General features: G+C 36.4%; 1 protein-coding gene across 9 annotated transcripts in view; it reads right to left on the bottom strand.

Moving 5' to 3' along the window:
* Positions 1 to 291: 291 nt before the first annotated feature.
* The window catches only part of PUM2 (pumilio RNA binding family member 2), a 71,352-nt gene continuing 50,652 nt past the window's right edge, over positions 292 to 20,991 (bottom strand). For 4 of the 9 annotated variants that reach the window (XM_050314327.1, XM_050314324.1, XM_050314322.1 and 1 more), the window contains exons 13-21: positions 17,222 to 17,458; positions 10,525 to 10,792; positions 9,833 to 9,962; positions 8,586 to 8,720; positions 8,164 to 8,301; positions 6,362 to 6,487; positions 5,425 to 5,546; positions 3,977 to 4,169; positions 292 to 3,230 (exon numbers count right to left, since the gene is read on the bottom strand). In XM_050314327.1, coding sequence (XP_050170284.1) covers positions 3,099 to 3,230; positions 3,977 to 4,169; positions 5,425 to 5,546; positions 6,362 to 6,487; positions 8,164 to 8,301; positions 8,586 to 8,720; positions 9,833 to 9,962; positions 10,525 to 10,792; positions 17,222 to 17,458 — 1,481 coding nt within the window. In that variant the 3' untranslated portion in view covers positions 292 to 3,098. The remainder of the gene's footprint in view (positions 3,231 to 3,976; positions 4,170 to 5,424; positions 5,547 to 6,361; positions 6,488 to 8,163; positions 8,302 to 8,585; positions 8,721 to 9,832; positions 9,963 to 10,524; positions 10,793 to 17,221; positions 17,459 to 20,991) is intronic. The other 5 variants (XM_050314328.1, XM_050314326.1, XM_050314325.1 and 2 more) reach the window with 3 other exon arrangements.

The raw sequence follows: 20,991 nt of genomic DNA on the forward strand, positions 1-20,991 counted from the left end.
CAAATGCTCCAGAACTCATCCTGGATCCAGGGGTGTACGAAGAAATTGTTGTCACATTGTAGCCTTAGCTAGACATCCGTAAAGACTTTTTGTAAGGCAATAGGAAGGTTTAGCTGCTCAGAACTGCCCTCTGGAGATTTAATGATCTAATCTAGGGTTCTTCAATAATTGCCCAACTCCCATCAGATCACTAGAGGCAAGCACCTTCCCAAAACTGAGCTCCACAGATACAGACAAGTCACATAACTGAGAATATGGCTGGTTTCCTACAGGAAAAAACACAAGACCAAATGTATTTCACACAGTGTTATTCACACATTTTCATTTTGATTTTTACAGTATATACATGTGAACATTACATTATTCAATACGAGCCACCTGGAGTCAAACCTAATCAAACTGGTCCATAAACAATCTATATCAAAAAGCAATACTTGAGCAAAAAGTCTAGTGGTTCTACCCAAAGCCTAAAATAGGTGAAAGGAAACCCAGTGATTTTCATGTTCCTGGACAGAATTTCTGCACAAATGATTTTAGGAGAGCAAGTGGAAGGTTATGTTCAAGATACTGAAAGCACCAAGGATGACAGTTACAGGACTGTTTAAATTCAACCATGGCATGAGTGCTACAGGGACAAAGTACTGGGACATTATCAGTTTCTGCCTGGACATCCCCAAAAGCCTGACGTACTGTCTTACATGCTGAAGGAATGTCGGCTCTGTGGATTATAACACACGGCACAGGTACACAGGGTACAGATAGTCACTGAGGGGAATTGATGTGTCCCAAGAAGAGGCTCAGGAGTCATCCTTTGGGTGACTACGGGAAAGCTCTGGCTCCAGTGACAGGGCTTACACCTCTGGAGAGGGATTTTGTGAACTGCCATGCAAAAACTACTTGGCAATTAGAATTGTGCTTACTCAAAATAACGAGGCCTACTACACCACTTCATGCAGGCATGGGAAGCAGGCCAGGACAAACTTTCCCATTTGCCTATTAATGAGTCAACGCTACCCTTAGGAAAGCAGCGCCTCAGATGTACGCTTTAGTAACAGTTATGTAAAGCTGGTATCAACAGTAACATGACAGAAATCCTTTTACAAGTTTATACCACTGCTATTTTCTTTCCTCGTGATCACACCCCTACCATAACAGCCTTTTACCTGGTCAATGCTCAAGACATTGTTTCCAAACTATCATGTTGATCAAAACTTTAGGTTAAGCCATCCAACGTTTTACACAAAATACTTACTTCAACAACATACAAAGCACTTTCTTTATCTTTCAGAAACTGAATATACAAAGTAAGCTTTTTCCAAAATATTTCCATAGGCAAAGGATTAAAAAGGATTTTAATTATACACATATGGTCACAATTCTGCCTTAAAAAGATCATTGGGAAATGTACATAAGGCCGCTTGTAAATGTACATCATCTTTATGTTACTGTTACAACGTCATATGTCCAGAGAAAAAAATTGACAGTATCATACATATTTGCTTTATGCTGGGAGAAGGCTATTCAAAAATACAGTACTCTTCTGTACAAAAAAATCATGCCACATTTATTAAGATGGAAGAAGCATTGGTTTCTGTGATAACCAAATATTTCAGTCCACTTCTTGCTATGCTTATTTATCCCAATTTAAAATTCAAACAGATTGATTTCCCAAAGTGTCCATATGAACAGAATCAACAGCTATGTTATAAACAAAACATAATGTTTCTCACAATAGATAAAAAGAAAGCCGGTTCATATTTTTGAAACCATATAAAGATAGAATTTTAAAAAAATCACTCTTGATTTGCTGAAATAAATTTACATTATACAACACTATATGCCAGGGGGAAAGAAGGGAATGGGGATATGAATATACACTAAAATGCAAATTTTTGTCCCAAAAAGGGGTAAAACAAATTACATTTACAGCATGAAGGTTTACAAATGTACATCTGTACAACCAAGGTAAGCATCACTACTAAATTAGCAAGGCTTTGTAATAAACATCGAAACGAGAGATTTGTTTTCAAACTGTAAACTTACACCTATTAACTACACGTATACAATGCATATATTTATAGGAAGCAAAAAGCTATCTGAATATTTAATCAATCATGCTTAAATGTTGAGCTATCAAGTTTACTTTTCAGTGGCCCCTTTTCTCTTCATCATTACCTATTTTTCGCATCTACAGTGAGAAAGCAAAATAAATGCTCAACACTTTCAAATCCTTACAATTCTATATGCAAAATAAAAAAATACAAATCTCTACTTTTCCTGCTTGTAAAACTGACTGTAAAGTTAATACAGGGTTCACTCCTTTTCCAACAGCGTACTTGACTGAATGGAAGTACCACCATCATTTTCATCCCTCTACCTTGTACAACAATTAAATATATAAGTATATACAGCACTTTATTTTTAATACATCGCTAGAGAAAACCTTAGGGCACCATTTAAAAAAATCTGTATCCACAGCAAGTGCCGAAAGCTAGTCTTTTAAAGTTTCCATTGTTTTGTTATTCCCTACTTTAATTTGCTGTGCCCTGTTTTGTTATTTGGATAGGATGTTGTGAACCACCAAAACACAACTTAACTTTTCAACATGTTAAATAATGTTTATGCAGCTGATCAATTTTAATCTGGTATAAAAGACTTCACACTAAAGGGAAAAATAAGGATTAATTCTATATACAACTCTATAAACCTGTTGTGCTATGATGCTGGGTAGACCTACCAGATTGCAAGCCAGTGTATTAAAAGAATACTGTACTTTTTCCCTTTAAAAACTATTTCAGTGACTTTACAAGGTAAAAATTTACAAAATATGTGACAGCTATTTTGATACAATTACATCATATACAGGCATTCTGTGCTTTGCCAGCCATCCAATCTGATAGGTCTCCGGATCAGGGCTGGAGATATTTTTTCTTTTTTTTTTTTAATAATTCACTCCCCAAAAATATACACAAGAATAAAAATTTTACAAATGGATGAACAAAGTCAATAAATAGATTTAAAAAAATCAGAACATTTAGAGTTAAGTTGTAGGTTTTGATAATTCACAATTTAATTTTTCTTCCATTTCTCTTCGTCTTTTACAGCATTCCATTTGGTGGTCCACCAATTGGCCCCAGATCAGCACTGTTCTTCAGGTAATACTTTTCCAGCTTGGCCAGAATGTGTTTGCCATAGGTATATTTACGCAGAGTCGTGATGTGGGGTCGAATCTGTAATAACAAACAGATTTGTTGGTTTTTTAATATCCAAACTTTAAAGTAGAGGTGACTGCACTTTCAAAATACTACGCAAAAAGATGCTAAGAGGCTGTATTTCAAACTTTTGGAATTTTCTGGAAAGATATCAAGGTGGTGATTTTGACTCACCAAATAACTGAGGTACCCATTGCAGAAGGGAGGTGATACTTTTGTGGGAAAGTCCTTTTGGTGACTGGGGGAAGCAGAGCTGCAGGAATATCCTGGGCCCTGTGTTAAGTAGCCCATGGCCACTATGGCAACAGCACTTTTCTCCATGACTGGATATTCTTAAGTAGGAAATGTGCCTGTATGTTACCAAGTGTGGAAATCTCTTCTGGGGGAACTGCAGAATGGATTTATACCCACAACCAGAAAATCAAAAAGAGATGTATTACATGTATTACCCATATTTCTTCTGTTACATTAATAACAATGACAGATTCTACATTTTCATATTAAGAGTATTTTCACACAAAAGCTGGCACAAAGAGACGCTACAAAATCCAACTTTTGAAACTTTTCTGTAGATTTCTATTTTTAGCTCAGTGCTCAGAGACCTCAATGCATTCTGCTTTACCAAGCTCCACTGAATTTAATGCTTATGCATAAAGTTGTAGATGACAGAAGTAGTGAGTTTCACATCTAGAGCGAAAGGTGCTCTAGCAGAAAAATTCACATATATAACATTTTTTAATCACTACAACCATGTAGAAATGTACCTTGTGCATTATTATCTTCCTCTGGGCAGGTTCAGCCATGTCAATCATCTTCTGCACGACGTAGTTGGCGTACTGGTCCTTCATCATGGTGTATAAGGCACTGTGAGGACCATCGTTCTGGCAGCACACCTCGTCAATCAGCAAAGCTCTTTCAGCACGAGAAGCATGAGTTACGCATTTTTCTACCACATTGCTGAAAAATAAGACATAAATGCATTGGGGGACTGAAGATGCAACATTCTTTTATATAGCAATTTTAAATTTTCCTGAACAGTTCAGGTATCTTAATGTCAGTAAAAACTGTATTGCAAACACATCAAGTCTGGAGTTCCAAATCTTCAGTCTGTAATGACTGAGAAAGTTACAGGATTAAACACCCCTACTCGTGTAAAAAAAAGGTACTTTCTGATACTTATTATCTTGTAGGAGAGATTTTCTACTGGACCTACAGTAGATATACTGGACCTCAGGCTGCAAATGTGTTCTAGTTCATCTATTTTGGTTGTGGGCCCTTTGAAGACACAACAGAGAAAACCAGATACGAGGCTTCCTGCTTTTTGAACAAAGGTGCTTTCCAGGAGCACACCTATAGAGATTCTGTCAAATATTCCTTTCGTAGAGGAAATCTCTGACCTTCCAGGTATCTCAGAAGCTGGAAAGGCCATCAGAGCTTATAACACAGCAAAGTCATTCCGCTCCTAAGTTTGTGCTTTAGAAATAAAGCAAGTTAGAGGATCATGAACAGTTCTACTTAGACAAAGAAAAAATCCAGATAAATTTGCTAGTTTGCAAACAATTTTTAAAATAAATGCCCCCATAATGTCGAGTGCATTTCTACTTAATGTTGATGACAAGGTTAGTCTCACTAAATCATCCAGGATGAATTGTGAGGTGTGTTTTTCCTTAAGCAAAAGGCACATAATCTGTAATTCAGCGAAAAGCGCGAAAGGATGAATTTTAGGATCTAATTTCAGAATAGTTCAGGACTCCTTCAATAGTCTTTGAGACTTCCTACTGCAGAAAATCTTTGTCAGACTGAACGACCACTTTTTAATGTGAGCCTTGTTATACTGATAACTGATAGTTAGGAACTCCAATCTTACTGTCATCATATCACTCAAGTTCTAGGAGAGCTTTTCACCTGGCTTTGAGATCTTCACATGGGGACTTGGAACCCATTCCCTGCACATGCACAAAGTGAACAAAAGCCATCCCATAAACCCATAGAATCTCCACTGTTTTGCTACAGAACAGCACTTGCCCTTTCCCTTCCCCAAACCTAGAATAGTAATGCCACTACTGTTCATCTCTGTAAAAATAAGAAAGTTTAGGAGGCAAAGTGCCACAACAGAAAAAAAATTATATCCTTTTTGTAACACAATAAATAAATCCAACACTACAACTTCACAAGGTTAGTGAATCTTTAATATATGAAGGCCGTGCAATACCTGGCAAATTTGTGCTGACTCAGAGCTAGAACTTTTCCTCTTATTTCTGAAACTATTTTACTCTTGTCTTCAGGACGACCGTGCTCCAGTACATGTTGGATAACGTAATTTCCATATTGATCCTGAAAATAAGATTACTTCAATTTTCTTTTGTGTTCATACCAAGTAATAAATACAACTTTTGTACATGAGTATAAAGTTTCAAATTACTATTCGAATGGATATAAGGAAAATACAATAATGTCAACATTACAAAGTGATGCAAGAAATACTGCATCAAGGATTACTTAATGGACCACAATTTTTACATGAAAAATATAAATAATCTGTAAACCCAGCTTTTTGCTGGAGTATCATTTATCCTCTTAAAGAAAGCAATCTTCAAATTTAGGATCATGCTTTTTTAACAACTGTAATATCTCCCTGAACTCTGGTTCCCCAAGACAGCTGTGTTTTAACTAGAGACTTGTATACACAAGAAACCACTGAGAAATAAACTTGATTGTGAATATGCAGCAAAAGGCAATTCTTGCCTTTTTACGGGTGAAAATTCCTACTGAACACAGAAACCCTTCCAGTATTTCAACAATGTATTTGTGTTTAGACATTATTAGAAGTTATCTGGAGGACACCAGAGTGAATCAAGACAAGGCAATCTTTGCAATAAAAATATACTAATTCTGTGCATTTACAATGTATATTCGCAGCTACAGTCAAAAGTGCAAGAAAAAGGCTTTTTATATCTTCTTTGCCTCCCAACTTCCAAATTCATTTTCATTAAAACTATGGAAGGAAAGAAAAACAAAAAATCAATGTCTACAAAACTAAAAAGAGGCAAATGCATTTAAACTATTTCTTAAACTAGGACACAGGAATAAATTATGATAACAACAAAAAGCTCTAAAATGCATTAAGAAGTGAGTACACATGCACTAACCTGCACTAGCTGTTCTGTGTGTTGATGCAGTTCTTCTAAGATTGGCAAAGTCTGCTCAGCAGTGCAGTGCTCCAGAATACGCTGAATTACTCTACAACCATATGGATGAGTTGAAAGTACAAATACCTTGAAATAGGATTGTAAATTGAAGTTAAGCCAACTGAAATTCACAGATATAGTAATATTACTGCAATCAAAATGGAATTGAGGATGCCAACTACTACTATTAAAAAAAACATTTTGCCTGTCAAGACCAGAATTCCATCTCCAGTCAAAGTCAGGAAAAGATGAAAAATCAGGTTTTTGTGTGTCAAGGATTCCAGTACCCATACAACCAAGAACTCAAGTGTTCATTATCATGTTTCTAGCCTACGTAGCTGCAAAGGAAAGCCTGGAAATATGACCCTTAGTTAAGCACTGTTCAACTTTCAAGTTTTTCTTTTAACTTAGTTAATTCTCAAATTTTAAGATTTGGACAATTATAAAGAGGAGTTCTATTATGGTGGCTGATTTTCAACAATTTCACATTCCAGGACATCCAACAGGCTCCCTGTTATAGATACAAAGTTTGTAAATAACTATTCAAAATGTACAGCCAAAATCTTGCTTATTCCTTTTGCTTGCTTCTCCAGAAACTAGGTTTGTGTTTTGGGAATTAATTCAGAAGATTTAAGTGTTGGTCAGGACTAAACACAGAATCTTGTCTGATTGGACATCAACCCAAATGATGCAGGCAGGTGAAAAGGATATGTACTGCTAGGTGACATGACTAAAGCATGGCATTTTTCTTTTGCTACTTTCATACTAGCTAGTATTTTCTATATATAATTAATTGGAGCTTAGGATGAATGTTTAGTAAACATAGTCACACTTCAGTCAACAGGCTCTATTTACAGTTTAGAAACTGCATCTCATGTACCTCATACACACTTTTTGATATAAAAAGCCCCGACCCAGAAACTTTGGTGTGCAATTTACTACTATGTACCACAGTAATTCAGTATTGCTGTTGTGTAAAATATGAAAGCTATTGCAGATTTTATTAGGAAATACATTTGGTCATTCATTACAGTAGAATTTAGTTACATGGCCAAGTTAGTAAGATTTTTATGATTCTTCTCAAGATGATGAAAGTACATGCTTGTCTCAGGGTGTTAAAATGTTATTTAGCTGCAGCATATTCACTAGCCTGCAGCACAGTATCCACCTTATATTAATAACTTTTTTGGAAACAAAACAAAAACCCCAACCTTAAGTAAACACTCCTTCACTCAACATCAGCCCATATGTAGAGAACAGATCACTGTACCTCATGACAGTATTTCCTTAGCAATACACATTAATCGGGAAGAATTGAAAGACATATGTGCAACATAAGCAACAGAAGAAGAGAATGGAATTTTTAATGAAAAATATATTCTAGAGACCACATACTTTACTATTATATCAAAAATGGTTCTGTCAAAAGTTATGAAGAAAATCTGAAATGGTGTTACCACAAAACACAAATATAAAGCCTGCCCATACACCAAAGCCCTTGTGTGTACTTATATTACATCCACCGGGTGTATTTATAATATATCCAAACAGGTCTTTCTAGAGCCTCCTCTCCAACAGATTCATCTTTTCACCACATGTTAACTGTCTCTTCAACAGCTTTTCCATTTTATCATCCCTATTTTCATCTTATTTAAAACAAGTTGATTGCAAAGTGTCAAACGCTATCTTGTGTATGCAAACGATGGACAAGGGCCTGCAAATCTAAGCAACTCCCAGAAGAGGAAATGAACTGCTGACACTACCTGTCCTTTGAATGCATCAATGATGAACTGCAGTGACTGGGGCTGAACACACTCAATACATTTTTGTACAACATGGTTTCCATTTTGATCTTTCACACATTTCAGAACATGGCCATCCAGCTCTTTCACCATTTCGTTCTGGGAAAAAAGGAAAAGATTATTCTTGTCTTTACCATGATTTTGCCCTCCTCCCCCCACAAAGAGGGAAAAAAAATTCATTTCATCCTAACTCTAACCTTCACATTTACTGGTGTTAATTGTGTGTCTCAGCATTTTCATTTAAACAACTGTTTTAGTGCCTAGGGCATTTCATGATGAAGGGAATAATTAATTAAACAACTAAAATAAACAATTTAAGCAAGTAAAAAGATGGACAGAATAAAAAAATATGAATAAAATAAAAAAGTATTGCTCTAACTTACAATTACCTGCTGGTCAGGTGAGATTGACTCGAGTGCTTTCTGAATAACACGACAACCATACATCTGGAGGGCTAATGGCAGAACGTGACCACGAATGCGTGTTGCTAGGGCTAACTTTTGATCCAGGCTTCCAAACTAAAAGAAAATAAATATACAGTTAACAAATGAAGACATATTGCAGCATGCTGGGATTTATATACTTATGTGGTCTCTAGAATATAGAAAAATATATTCTATATATTTCATATATATATACACTACAGGCCAAGTGCACTCTTCTTGAGTACTATTCCTCAGCATTAGGATGAGAACACTTAATTGACAATAATTATCTATGTATCCATCTAACTTAATATTAAGGAAAAAACAGTAACTGATGACCCTTGAGCCAGATTAAGACCTTACATACTGACTCATGTCAGTGACACTTTTTAGAAGATATTTTGATTTGTAAAAAAAAATAAAAATAGTGAGCACATTGTTTCATAGACTAATCACTTAAACATTCTTGTTTACAGTAACTGTCTTATTTCTTACTGGACATTTTCCAGCTTCACTTTCTATCCACCAAGACACTTTGATATGATCCTTGATTTAAAGAACACTGTGCTAGATACATTTCCTACATATAATGTTTTCCAGGACATGGGTATTGCTTTTTCTTCTCTGTGCAAGCCAAATCTTGTAATTCTTTGATAAGGCTTTTTTTATTTACCACAGTTTTTAAGAGAAAACAAAGCTGTTATAAATAGTATTTGTTGTAATACTGGATGCATCTTTTGACATCCCTTACTCAAAATTCTTCCACTTCAATATATTTTGAGTTTCCTCATATACGGCACCAGATGAAATTCACACAGCTATCTGAATGCAAGAGCATTTACCAGACCCACTCTACAACAGGATGCATTAACCAATACAAAGTATCTTTCAAATATTTATGTTCACTTTCATCTGTTGAAAGTCTCTGCGAGTTCTGCTAAAAGGCTTGCAAAAGCCTGAGTGTGCAGCCTGTACTTTCAACAGTGTTCACCAACAGATGCACCTCCAGTGTAAAGAGAAACTGTGCCCCATTATGACAAAAAGCAGGAGATACAGAACAGAAAAACACGTGCAGTGTTATACACTTGGGTTTCACGGAAGTCCAGTAGAATTCTGCTATGATGTTACGACAAAACCAGTTAAATTTCATCAGATTTACAGCATTTTGTTTGCATTTCCATCCATACACCTAGTGCTATGCTTACCTCAAAGAACTTCTGTATTACATAGTTTCCAAACACATCAGTCATCAGTTGATATGCTGCTTGCAGGATCTCATTAAATACCATCTGGCGCTCAGCTGGAGTAGCTCGCTCCAGCTTCTGCTGTATAAATCTGAGTGCAAGAAAGTACATTATGCTTCATATCAACAACAGGAAAACCTCTCAAACACTGTTTCAATGAGACACCTCAAAACTCTAAAGAAAGCATTCAACATTTATAAAATTTATTAAAATGAAAGTAGTGCCTTTGCATATAAAAGGATACTTTTTAGTAAAATTAAGACTTCAAAACTTTCATTTGAAAAGGATCAAAGATGAAAAGAATAATAACAACTAAGTACCTGATGATGTACTGATGAAAAATAGTTTTGCATTCCAGATGCCACATACTTTGTTTTCTTAATCAACGCCTTTTTGGTACCTAAATGCTAGAGTTTACAAGTCTAGTTATGAGGCTATTTCTACACTGAGAACTTCTACAGGCAGCTAAATTAATACTATTTTTATAGTGAAATTTCCTAGAGAAGAAACAGGTCATCATAAGGGCATGTGTTCCAACTAATGGCACACTTTGAATTAAGGTGACTAGCAGCTCATTCAAACGCACGATGCTAATAAAACAGTATCAAAGCAGTAAAACGTTATTAAGTCATTGACTGTACTTTAATAATTACCTAGAACCATGCTGGTCTTGGGAAAATTCAACAATATGTCCGACAAGGTCCCTTAGTTGAAGATTAGGGAAACGGTTGTTTCTGAAATCTTCCAGCAACCGGCTACGTCCAGAAGGCATAATGTCAGACCTACTGTAACGGAGGCGCGAAGGAGGGAAGAGCTGACTGGTGGAGCTAAAGAGACTGGAGGTACTTGCCGCACTGCGATACTTTGCTTCGGCTCCGGGGGCTGCAGAAATATAGCGACCACTACCATTTGTCAGTCCTCCTACAAGGAAGCAGCTCTGTCAGTAAAGGCCACGAGGAAAATAAGCAACAGCAAAACCAGCAAGTGTACTAGAACTACGGATACACCCTGGAGCCAGAGAAAACAACAGTGCTGTCTCATTACTGATATTTACCTCATTATGGCTGGAGGAGTTAGATAGTTTTATCTTCCAATAAATAAAACCATTCTCCTCCTCATTTTTATTTTATGTGAAGGGCACCAGGAAAAGAAATGCCATTAGAAGAATGTATCAAAGCAGGTAAAGTGAGCACCCACTCAGGTTTACAGAAACTTTTAGAATTGGGTGGGTCTTAAGCTTAGTGGGCAGATTTGCACTCCACAAGTTGTACTGGCTTATACTCTTGTTAGTAGTCTTGAAGTTAGCCAATTGTTTCAAAATAGACCATGAAATCTGAACTACCCTTCAGTCCCTAGTGAGGTACCTTTCCAAATTACAGTGTGTAAGGGCATTTTTGAGGGATGCACACGTGGTGCCTCTCATCATGCTGTACCTGTCCTGCAGGATATTTGATGACTTTAGCATCCCAGGCTTTCAATCTGATACCTCTTGTAAGCACTAGGTATGTCAAATTTCAAACCAGGTAACTAAAAATGTTCTACTTCATTCTAAACCAACCACAGCTATATCAAACTGAAGCTCCTTGTAGAAACCTGAAGCCCTTTTCTTGCTGCACAAACACTCATCACTTGCACTACACTTCATCTTTCCTTACTTTCGAAGAACTGAATTGCCTTCCTATGTCTGAGTCCTACTCCCTTTTGCTAGTGATTCCACCTACAGCTCTTGTCACCTCACAGTCCTGTGCATTTCTCTTCCCTCTGATCAGTTTGTGTCATTCTGAACTCCTCCAGTAGGCCTCTCTCCCCACTTTGCAACAGGCAGGAATAATCAAAAAGAATGCAAAGTACCTTTCCCAACTACAGTATAACTTTCTAAAGGGATACTCTTACTACACTGCAAGCAGAAATATTCAAATACAATTCCCACCTAGAAACCTCAACTCTACTACTAAAACCAGACTAAATAAACAAAAAAAAACAAACCCCAAAACTCCCCTAAAAGTATTGAGCATGAATTGGGAAAGGAAAGAATTTGTTTCCTGTCTAGAAAATGACATAGTAACTGAAGCCCTTTCAAAGTCAACAGAATAAGTAACTACATTTGAATTTAAAACAAATTGCAGTATGTGCTGTTTGAATGGTGCTCTATTACAAACTTAATTAAAAAAAAAAAAAAAAAGAAAGAAAAAAAGAAAACAGCTGACAGTGCCCCAGCCAAGCCTTCTTTTTGTTCCAGGTATTTATAAGGCCAGGCAACAGTGTTACAGTGGACTGGTAATGTATTAATGGCAAAGCTATCTTTTTCAAAAGATCAAATTGCAATACCAGAATCTGAGATGTTAGTGCTCTGCAAGACACATCAAGCATCACGTTATTGCACCGTATGGTATTATGCCCTAAAATAGGAATAATTAGTATTTATTTTATAATTAGTTTTCAAAATTTAGTGGTAAGTATCAGTGAATACTTTATGCCCCACAATACCTTTTAAAAACCACTAGGTTTTCTTTTAAATTAAAGCCTCTTAATTCTATACAGCTAGGAAAATCAGATTCTTGTAACTATCATTTTCAGTTTCCACTGACAAGCACTATTTCCAGAAAAGAGGTGACAGCAACATGGTACTAACAAACACAAGGAGAAAAGAAACCCAACATTCTGCAGGTGAAGCAGTATGAAGAGTGATGCTCTACGGTCATTTCTCTTCTAGGAAAGGCCTTCCAAAGAACAAGAAGTTATGCAGCTGAAATTATGGTATTTCTCATCTAGACTATGTAAATACATGAATGCAATCCTGGCTTCCCTCTAAGTGCTGTGCAGTAACACTATTTAATATCACGAGAGGGCACCAAAGCCCACTTGAAAGGAAGTTACAGGCTACTTTCCTGTTGTAGCATCTCTGTTGCTCCACTTATCATATGCTCAATTCTGTGCCAGAAACTAACAGGGTAGTTTTGATGATATGCTCACAATCAGCATACAGTTATAATATTGCTCATGTGAATCGGGAATTGTTTCAGTTTTTTTTTTTAACCTGAGCCTTCATGATTGTATAAATTAAAAGTGACAATTTACCCAGCAACTAAACCAGAAACTAAGAACGGGTAGCTTTTAACAAATATGCTATGTATGTTTAATATAGAATACATTTCACACTCAGGATTATCAAGCCTTTTTTCAGTCTAATTTGGGAACCATCGCTTTTTAAGACTTGTAAGATGACTACGCTGCAACTGGGAGGCTCCTGTCTCACCTTTGAAACTCTTTCAATCACATTAAGCAGGACCATCATACAGGAAGGCTTCAGCACACCAACTGTGCCTACAAGAAGCTGTAGTACCCAAAAGCACACAGAAAGCTTACCCTTGTAAAACACTGGACACTATTATAAAAAAAGAGTAACTTAATAAGTAATTAGATTTTCTTCTCACGTAACTTTTCACATTACAGGAATGTTCTGGCTCAGTGGCAACTTTGCAGATTTTAAAAACAGTAAAAACCCCTCCAAAAAAGGCATATTGTCACAGGTACTTATTACATGCAGACATACTTGTGTGTACAATGGTCTATTTTCTTAAAATACTGTACTTGTTATTTTCTTAGTCCAAAACCCCCAAAGCATTAGTGTGGACATTACAGATATGTGGTCTCCTTCCTGAAAACGGTGTCAACAGCTTGGAAAAAAACCCCTGAAACCTGAATTCTAGTTACCCAAATCCTTCTGGTTAGCCTGCAGCATCCCCATGTTCTTCAAGAGCTCGGGACACTTGCTTTACAGATTCTGATTCCAAACTAGGAACTAGGTCTTATAAAGTACTTAGGGTACATACCCTACTGCATAAAGCACTGAAAAATTTAAATACTTATTAGACATCAGTATAACCACACAATTCCAAACTCTTGGGAAATTAAGTGTGCAGTTCATTCTTCACATAATCATTTACTATAACTTCTGGTCTCATAAAACGAAGATGCACTGAATAATATTAAGTTGTTTTACAGTTTAATTGAACCTAAATCCCTCTGGCTAGTCCACAGAGAAGGCACAGAGATACAAAGGGGATACAGATTATCTAAACCAGCATCTTACTAAGCTTCAAAAACACAGAGCATGTAAAATTACTAACTCCTTAACATGGATAGTGTATTTAATGTTAAGGAGAACATGAAAAAAAATACTAAAAACTAGATTTAGGCACATTTATTTTGATAGCATTAGTCTGTTAGTACTTATCAAAGTGTTTTTTCATTTGTTTCTAATTAAGGCAGAAACCAGATCTACCGCACAGTAACCGTTTTTTACAGTATTTACTGTGTTAGCAGTACTTTCTAGTAACATTCTATAAAGTATTTGTTCATTTGTAAAAAAGTAGCTTCATCTCATCCTCAGCTAAAAGTTTCATCTTCATATAGAAAACATATCTATGTACACGTTGTGTATATTTTAGGAATCAATGGAAGTGCTGATTATGCCTGGTTTACTGCAGCCCTACAGAGTAGATACAACAGCAGAGGCCACGCAAAGCTCTCCGTTCTGCCTCGGCCAAGGGGCCTTTACTCTTCCCCAAAATGACCACCTCTGAAGATAAAACAACATCAATCCAAACTACTAACAAGCTTGGCTTGCAACACAGAAAATAATTACCTCAAAAAGCCCAGAATTTCAAAATCCTTCTCTACACCAATGCTGCAATGTACCATTAGAGTAAGCACTACCAACCTAAAAGGATTTTTATGACATTGGAAAAACACTTCCTCTTGCAGTTCTTTGTCCCTGGGAGTGAAAGGGTAGTTCAAATTCATGACCTTACTGCTCCAACTGATTACAGTAAAGAAGCAGTTACAGACAACTGACAAATCCCTTCAAATATAGGAAAACTGACACTAGTACAAAGTCATTAGCACATTCCTATTTTAGGATGTTGGATAAAAGTTGGTGAGAAGAGATAAAAACAGTTAAATATCATTAATTTCTTGTAAAAGGGAAATTGGTCTTTTAAGCTACAAATTGCAGCAGTGTCTGACAAAGGGGTTATAAAATCATGCACCCTTTCCCAGTATTGTGCTCTAGATTCTGGTGGCTGAAACAGGAGCAATCGAGTTTGATGCCCATTTTAAAACAGGAGTTAAACTTAGCTGAACCTGTTGATACAAGCAGGCAGGACAAGTTTTGAAGGTGGAGGGAGAGCTGTGTTTGACAGGCATTATCAGAATACCAATGGAAACTGCATGCAGACATGAACTTACAATGTTGTTCTACTCTGAAAAGTGACTACATAATAACCATACCCTTCTTAAAATATATTCCCCGTTTGACTTCAGGTATAACTTCTCATGTGGTGAGAAAACTTTGATTTTTTTTTTTTTTTTAATTTTTTGTATGTGAGAACAAAACATATGCTTCCAAGAGTGATTGATGAACACACCAGAATAAATGTAACAGGACAGACAATTAACTGCAGAAATAGTCTTTAACTTTGAGATGGTGCACCTTGGATGTAACTGCAAAAATATGACACAGGGTAGAGGTGCAGGAAAGGCTAAAAAAATTACTGCATTTTTTGTGAAAGCAAATATCCAAACGACCTCCATTTCCAAATTTTAGACTGATTTGGTAATGTAGCAAAAAGTTTACCAGTAATCAAGGTCCACTTCATTTGGCAGATGAAGAGGACACATGGAAGCCAACAAGGTTGTGTCAATTTTCAGAGTACAACTGTATATTCTGGCCATTACACACTGATCTAGTACATGATTTTAACAAACTATTAGGCTTGGTTCACACTGCCAAACAGTTCAAAATGGGTCAAAGTCAGTATTTAACAATTTCTGCTGATAGAGGCAATCCTCTATACTGATCACAGCTTATTTTCTCAAAACTGAAAAAAAGTCTTTTAACATTTATCAAATGGGAAACAACACAAAACTTCGAATGTTTTAAATTTTAGATAATGCCTTCCAAAATTTGATTTAAGTATAGTTTTCAACAATATGAAAACTATTGTGAGAGTACTTTGAAAAGAAAGAAAGAAAAAGATTTCCATGATAACCCCATTGTCAGATGTTCAGAACTTTCTCAAAAGCCTCCATTTGGGCTGAAACTTTCCATGCTTGGTCTCAGCCCAAAGGTGCACTTTGTAGACCTGAAAAAGGAAAAAAGGTAAGTAAAAAAAAATAAAACGTGCTGAAACATCCCCTTGCCCAGTTTTACTTTGGGTATTCAGCACTTAACCATGAAGGTGACACTGTACTGTAAATGTAATATATTTTAATTATTTAACCTTGTATACAAATCACTCACACATTTCTCACTTAAAAGTGTATCCTGGTAGGCACTTTTAAAATTTTTTTCCTGTTTTATTTGCACTAAGAGAAGTATGCGGGATTAGGTTGCCTATTGCAAGCACAGAATTGTGCCCTGAATAGTTACTGGAGCAACAGGCAGCTCAATCGTGAATTACATCCAGTTTCACTGTATGATTTTAGCATTCAAATTAAATTACCACAAATATTCGCAGTAAAAAATGAAAAAAGTTTATCAGGTAACCTCAGGTTAGAGGCATTATCTTCTAAATATAATGTAGACAGACTGTGGTGGGGTTTCTTTAGATTTTTAATTTCATTTTATTTTTAATTTTTTTAAAGAAAGGTTGAGCTCCCATGTCATCTAAGTAGCAAAAAAATTTTTCTAAGAGATTATTATCACCATTCCTTGAAACACAGATCTGATAACAGAGAGCCACCACTGACAATGCCTTTGCTACTTCTTTCACAAATGCCTTTTTTTTTTTTCCTTCTACCAGCCTGGTGATAAACTACTGTCTTCCTGGCCAAGCATCTGGGCCATGAGTTGTAGGCTGACTGATGCAAAAATCACCTTTCAATACATTTTACATTGAGAGCACCGCTCACTCTTCTACTTTATCATGGTAAGGGGCACTAGTGAAAGTCACTTCACTGTTAAACACAACGTCATCTTAAAATGCCTTTAAAGAGGTAACACACTGAAGGAGAAACAAAATTAATGCACCTTTGCTTGTCATACTGTGGAAACATAATAGGAAAAGGACCAATAATTCTTACTGGGCTCTCTATTGGGCTTCTGCAAGGGAAGAAAAATCAGTTGTTGGCCCAATACTGCCAAAAGCTGAGTGCTCTCCACTGTCAAATCAATGAGCATTTGAGCGTGCTCTTCACCTTTCAGGGACGGCCCCTCTTCATTACAAAACTGTTTAACAGCAAAGGTAATGTGACATCTCTTATGCAACATATATTTTACACATAGAAATACATACACACATACAAACAAAAAGTGTTTTTTTGGTTTTTTGTTTTTGGTTTTTTTACCTAAATGCAAACTGGATGAGGATCCATGTGATGAAAGTGATGGCGGTGGCGTAAGTGAATGTCCTGGCGTTTGGCTTGGCAGAGGCATGCCTATTGGACTTGGAGAGGAGGAAAATCCCAGACTATTGTAAAATGGCTGCCCTATGGGTGCTAGGCTGCTACTAGATCTTTTGTACAAGTCAGAGCTAGTAGATAGAGAATCTCTCCTTGTGGCACTACTACTTGCAGAACTGCCAACTGAAGAAGAAATAAAAAGACCCTAATTACACAGTGTCAACTGAATAAAACCTATCCCCAACTACAGCTGGGCAACAACAGATGCGATCACAATAATTACAGCAATCGTTATGACAAAGACAATTACTGTGATAACCACACATGCTTTTAAATAAATCTAAGTGGGTACAAACACACCACTGGCAAGTAATTTCACCAATGTCCACATCTTTCAATATTTCATACTAGACTTCTCACAGTAATATTGCAGTACTCTGTTTTAACCGCCTGGCTTCAGGCTTTGGGACACATACGGAATTTGTAAGATTAGATTACACTGTCACTTTATAGAATAAATGATTCTAAAAATATTTCCATGAAAGTCTTTGATATAACTTTTTCCATCATTAATTATTACTCAGAGAGTGATACTCATTTCAGGAAAAAGTCTAGAGGCAATTAGTTGTTGTCTAAGGGTTCACAGAATGATCTATGTTGCTGTTCAGCTGTTTCTGAACTTCCTCTTGTTTGTGAACCCCTCACCTGTAGGAAAAAAATGACTACTTAAAATTCCCTAGGAGAATTATGGCTTTCAAAGAAGTTTTTTTTAAAAGATACTATAAATATGAGGGAATAGGCTAAGAAGAAGATGAGAAGCAGAGCAGAGATAGGAAAATTAAGGTGAGAAATTAAAAGTGTGATTTTACTGCTATCAGTATTTCTGAAAGTCAAATTAGACTAGAGGCTTTGGATAACAGTGTATTAGTGAAGGACTGGTTATCCTGCACAGCATCATTCAGCAGGGCGATGAACAGTCTAGGACAAATTAGGAGAACAATAAAAAATTTTTAGAAATGTTAAATTCTAGTATCTGCTGCATACTAGTGAAATATTAAACTAGAGTGCCTATTTTAAACACTGGAACATTGAACAAATGAACTCATGAACAAAACCAAGATTATGGATACTTTAATAACAAATATGTTTCGTAAGCTGAATTTGGAAAATTGACTCCAACTTAAAAAGGAAAGGTTGGAATTTATACTTCCATAAACTTTACCCTTTTTAAGTACCTTTCTACTAAAGCTGGCAGCATGGCCAAGTATAAAGGTCACCTGATACTTTGACTTTAAGAAACTAATTTGTTTTTTCATCACATTAGTCACTTGGCTAATATTTTTTCATGGCAGGTACTTAGTTGGACAAAATTTTTCAAAGAACTTCTGTCCAAACACTGTCATTTCAGAAATATTGTCAAGGACATGTGCTTTATCCTTACCAAAATAATCCAGCTACCTACTTGAGAAGGTAAAGTTTTCACATACTCAGACCAAATATGCCAGCAACAGGAGACCTTTATTTTCACTCTCTTTGACTGAACTAAAAATCTTTGCAAAATCACAGTTCATCCAAGTTCAGCACAGATCTGCTACAGACTCACAGCTGAAAACTCCTGACTATACACAGCACTTCCGTGATGGCTGATAAAGGTTTTCCCTGCAATTGAACTTGTAGGCTTCTGTCTGCCATGTCAAAAACAGACTCTGAAACTGCTGTCCAAGATTCCACCTTGTGTTGGGAAGGCCCATCAGGCAATAATATGAAAAGGATATTTTCTATTTCAAGTGCAGAGGATACAAAAGCCAAACACAAGAAATAGACCAGGGAGGGGGGGGAAGAGAAAAAAGGAAACCAGGAGGAGGAGAAAAAGGTCAGACAAAGGAGCCAACAAGGAGACTGCAAGAAAAACTAGAAAGCACTTTCAGTGGAACTGAGGATGAGAAGAAAGCAGATCTGAAGTTAGGCTGTAGAAGGTATATGTGACTGTGGGGCAAAAAGACTGGAATAATAAGCTGATGATGGGAACATCACACAGTACGAGTAGAAACAGAAACATATTTAGGAGCGGGAAGGGAAGCAGGAGATAAATGTTGCCTGGAAACTGGGAAGGAAGACATACTAGCGGAGAAGCCAGAAGGAAAAGATACTGGACTAACTAGGCAAGGAGACTGAGAATAAGAAACCAGAAGAGCAAATTAAGGCAACAGTTGAAAGAAATCTCAAGCCTTGAGACCAGCTCTACAGGTTCTGCCTCAGTGAACCACATAAATGTTAATACAATGCTACATGATGGATTGTTGTATTTCCATCTTTCAGGTTTCTTATTCAGCTAAATTACTGCAGCTTACCAAGTTACCAAATGCAGCTGAGCTGCATTTTCACACACATAAGCAAAGCTCACAAAACCCAGCAGATAATTTGCACTAGTTTACTCCTCTTTGCCCCTGCCTAATCTAATGAAATTACTCTACAGTTGTTACAAGCCAGGAGAAGGCATGTGGAAAGTTGCCAAGGTTGATCTAATTCTTGGCTACCTGTTAAGCTGCAGTAACTTATCATCATGTACCTAAATCTTTAAAATGGAGGATGAATAACTTTATATAAAAGAACAGAGACTGTAAGTACAGCCATTACCGCAACATACGTTATGTTTGCCACTTCCAGTTGTTACTTTGTTCAGTTATTCAAGCTAGAACATGCTCACCTTTACATTTTTTTGCAGAGCTATTTTTTTTTTCCTCCCTGCAAAAACTGAAAACATAAGGGCAAGATGTGTACTGCCATCTATCAGTTTTCATGGCTATATTTTAACTGAAATTCAATCTTTTCAACACACTGAGCAGAGTTACAAAGAGGCTGAAACCTTGGCAGATAAAAAATTAGGCTTGTTTTCAATTTGCCTCAACATGCATTAATACCATTTTTATAAGTATTCATCTGTGTAATTCAATTCATATATACATACAGCTCAGGAGCTTTCTAAAAATAAATAATCAGGAAGCATTTTTTAAGTGGCTATTAGGGCAAGTACAATTTCTACTTGGCAGAAGGGCACTTTCAATGTACATTTATTCTAATAATAATACTAAAAATATTTCAGGTTTAGATAGCACCTTTCATCAGCACTTCTCAAACTGCAAAAGCACAGGGTTCCTGCTTCCCTGTGGATACTGCCATGCTAATTAAATCACCTCAGATACGGCAAGATTTCAGCATGTGCTGTCCATGCTCAGGGCTTTGGACAAAGCTCTGGAACTGACCTTTGCTACAAGAAAAAGGCTTAATCTTTCCTAGAAAGAACTATGCTGATTGTTCTTAAGTAGATACACAACTAAAATTTGTGTTCTATGGAGGTCCTTATGATAAAGCTGGATAAAAACTTTTATGACTTAAATCTATTTTATCTAGAGGCTTAAATGGATGCACTGCATTAAAATGCAGATATACTTATCATCACTATCTACCAATGTAATGAAACTGTACCTGGAGTGAAACACAGCTGCTAAGGATTCACTGAAATCCTGCAAGTAGCTCAGGACAAGTTATATTACAGAATACAGCACTTGGATAGCACAATTACTTTGTAAATAAAATTTACCTGCTGTGGCATTAAGGAAAACTAAAAAACTCTACACAACTGAGTAGCCTCAAAATTTGTCTTTTTTTTTTTATTTTTCTTAAAATAAAAATGGAATGTTTTGAGTCTCCTTTTT

Source organism: Myiozetetes cayanensis, unplaced genomic scaffold (genome assembly GCF_022539395.1).
Source record: "Myiozetetes cayanensis isolate MyiCay16 unplaced genomic scaffold, myiCay2020 scf2-11, whole genome shotgun sequence".
Classification (NCBI taxonomy): Eukaryota; Metazoa; Chordata; class Aves; order Passeriformes; family Tyrannidae; genus Myiozetetes; species Myiozetetes cayanensis.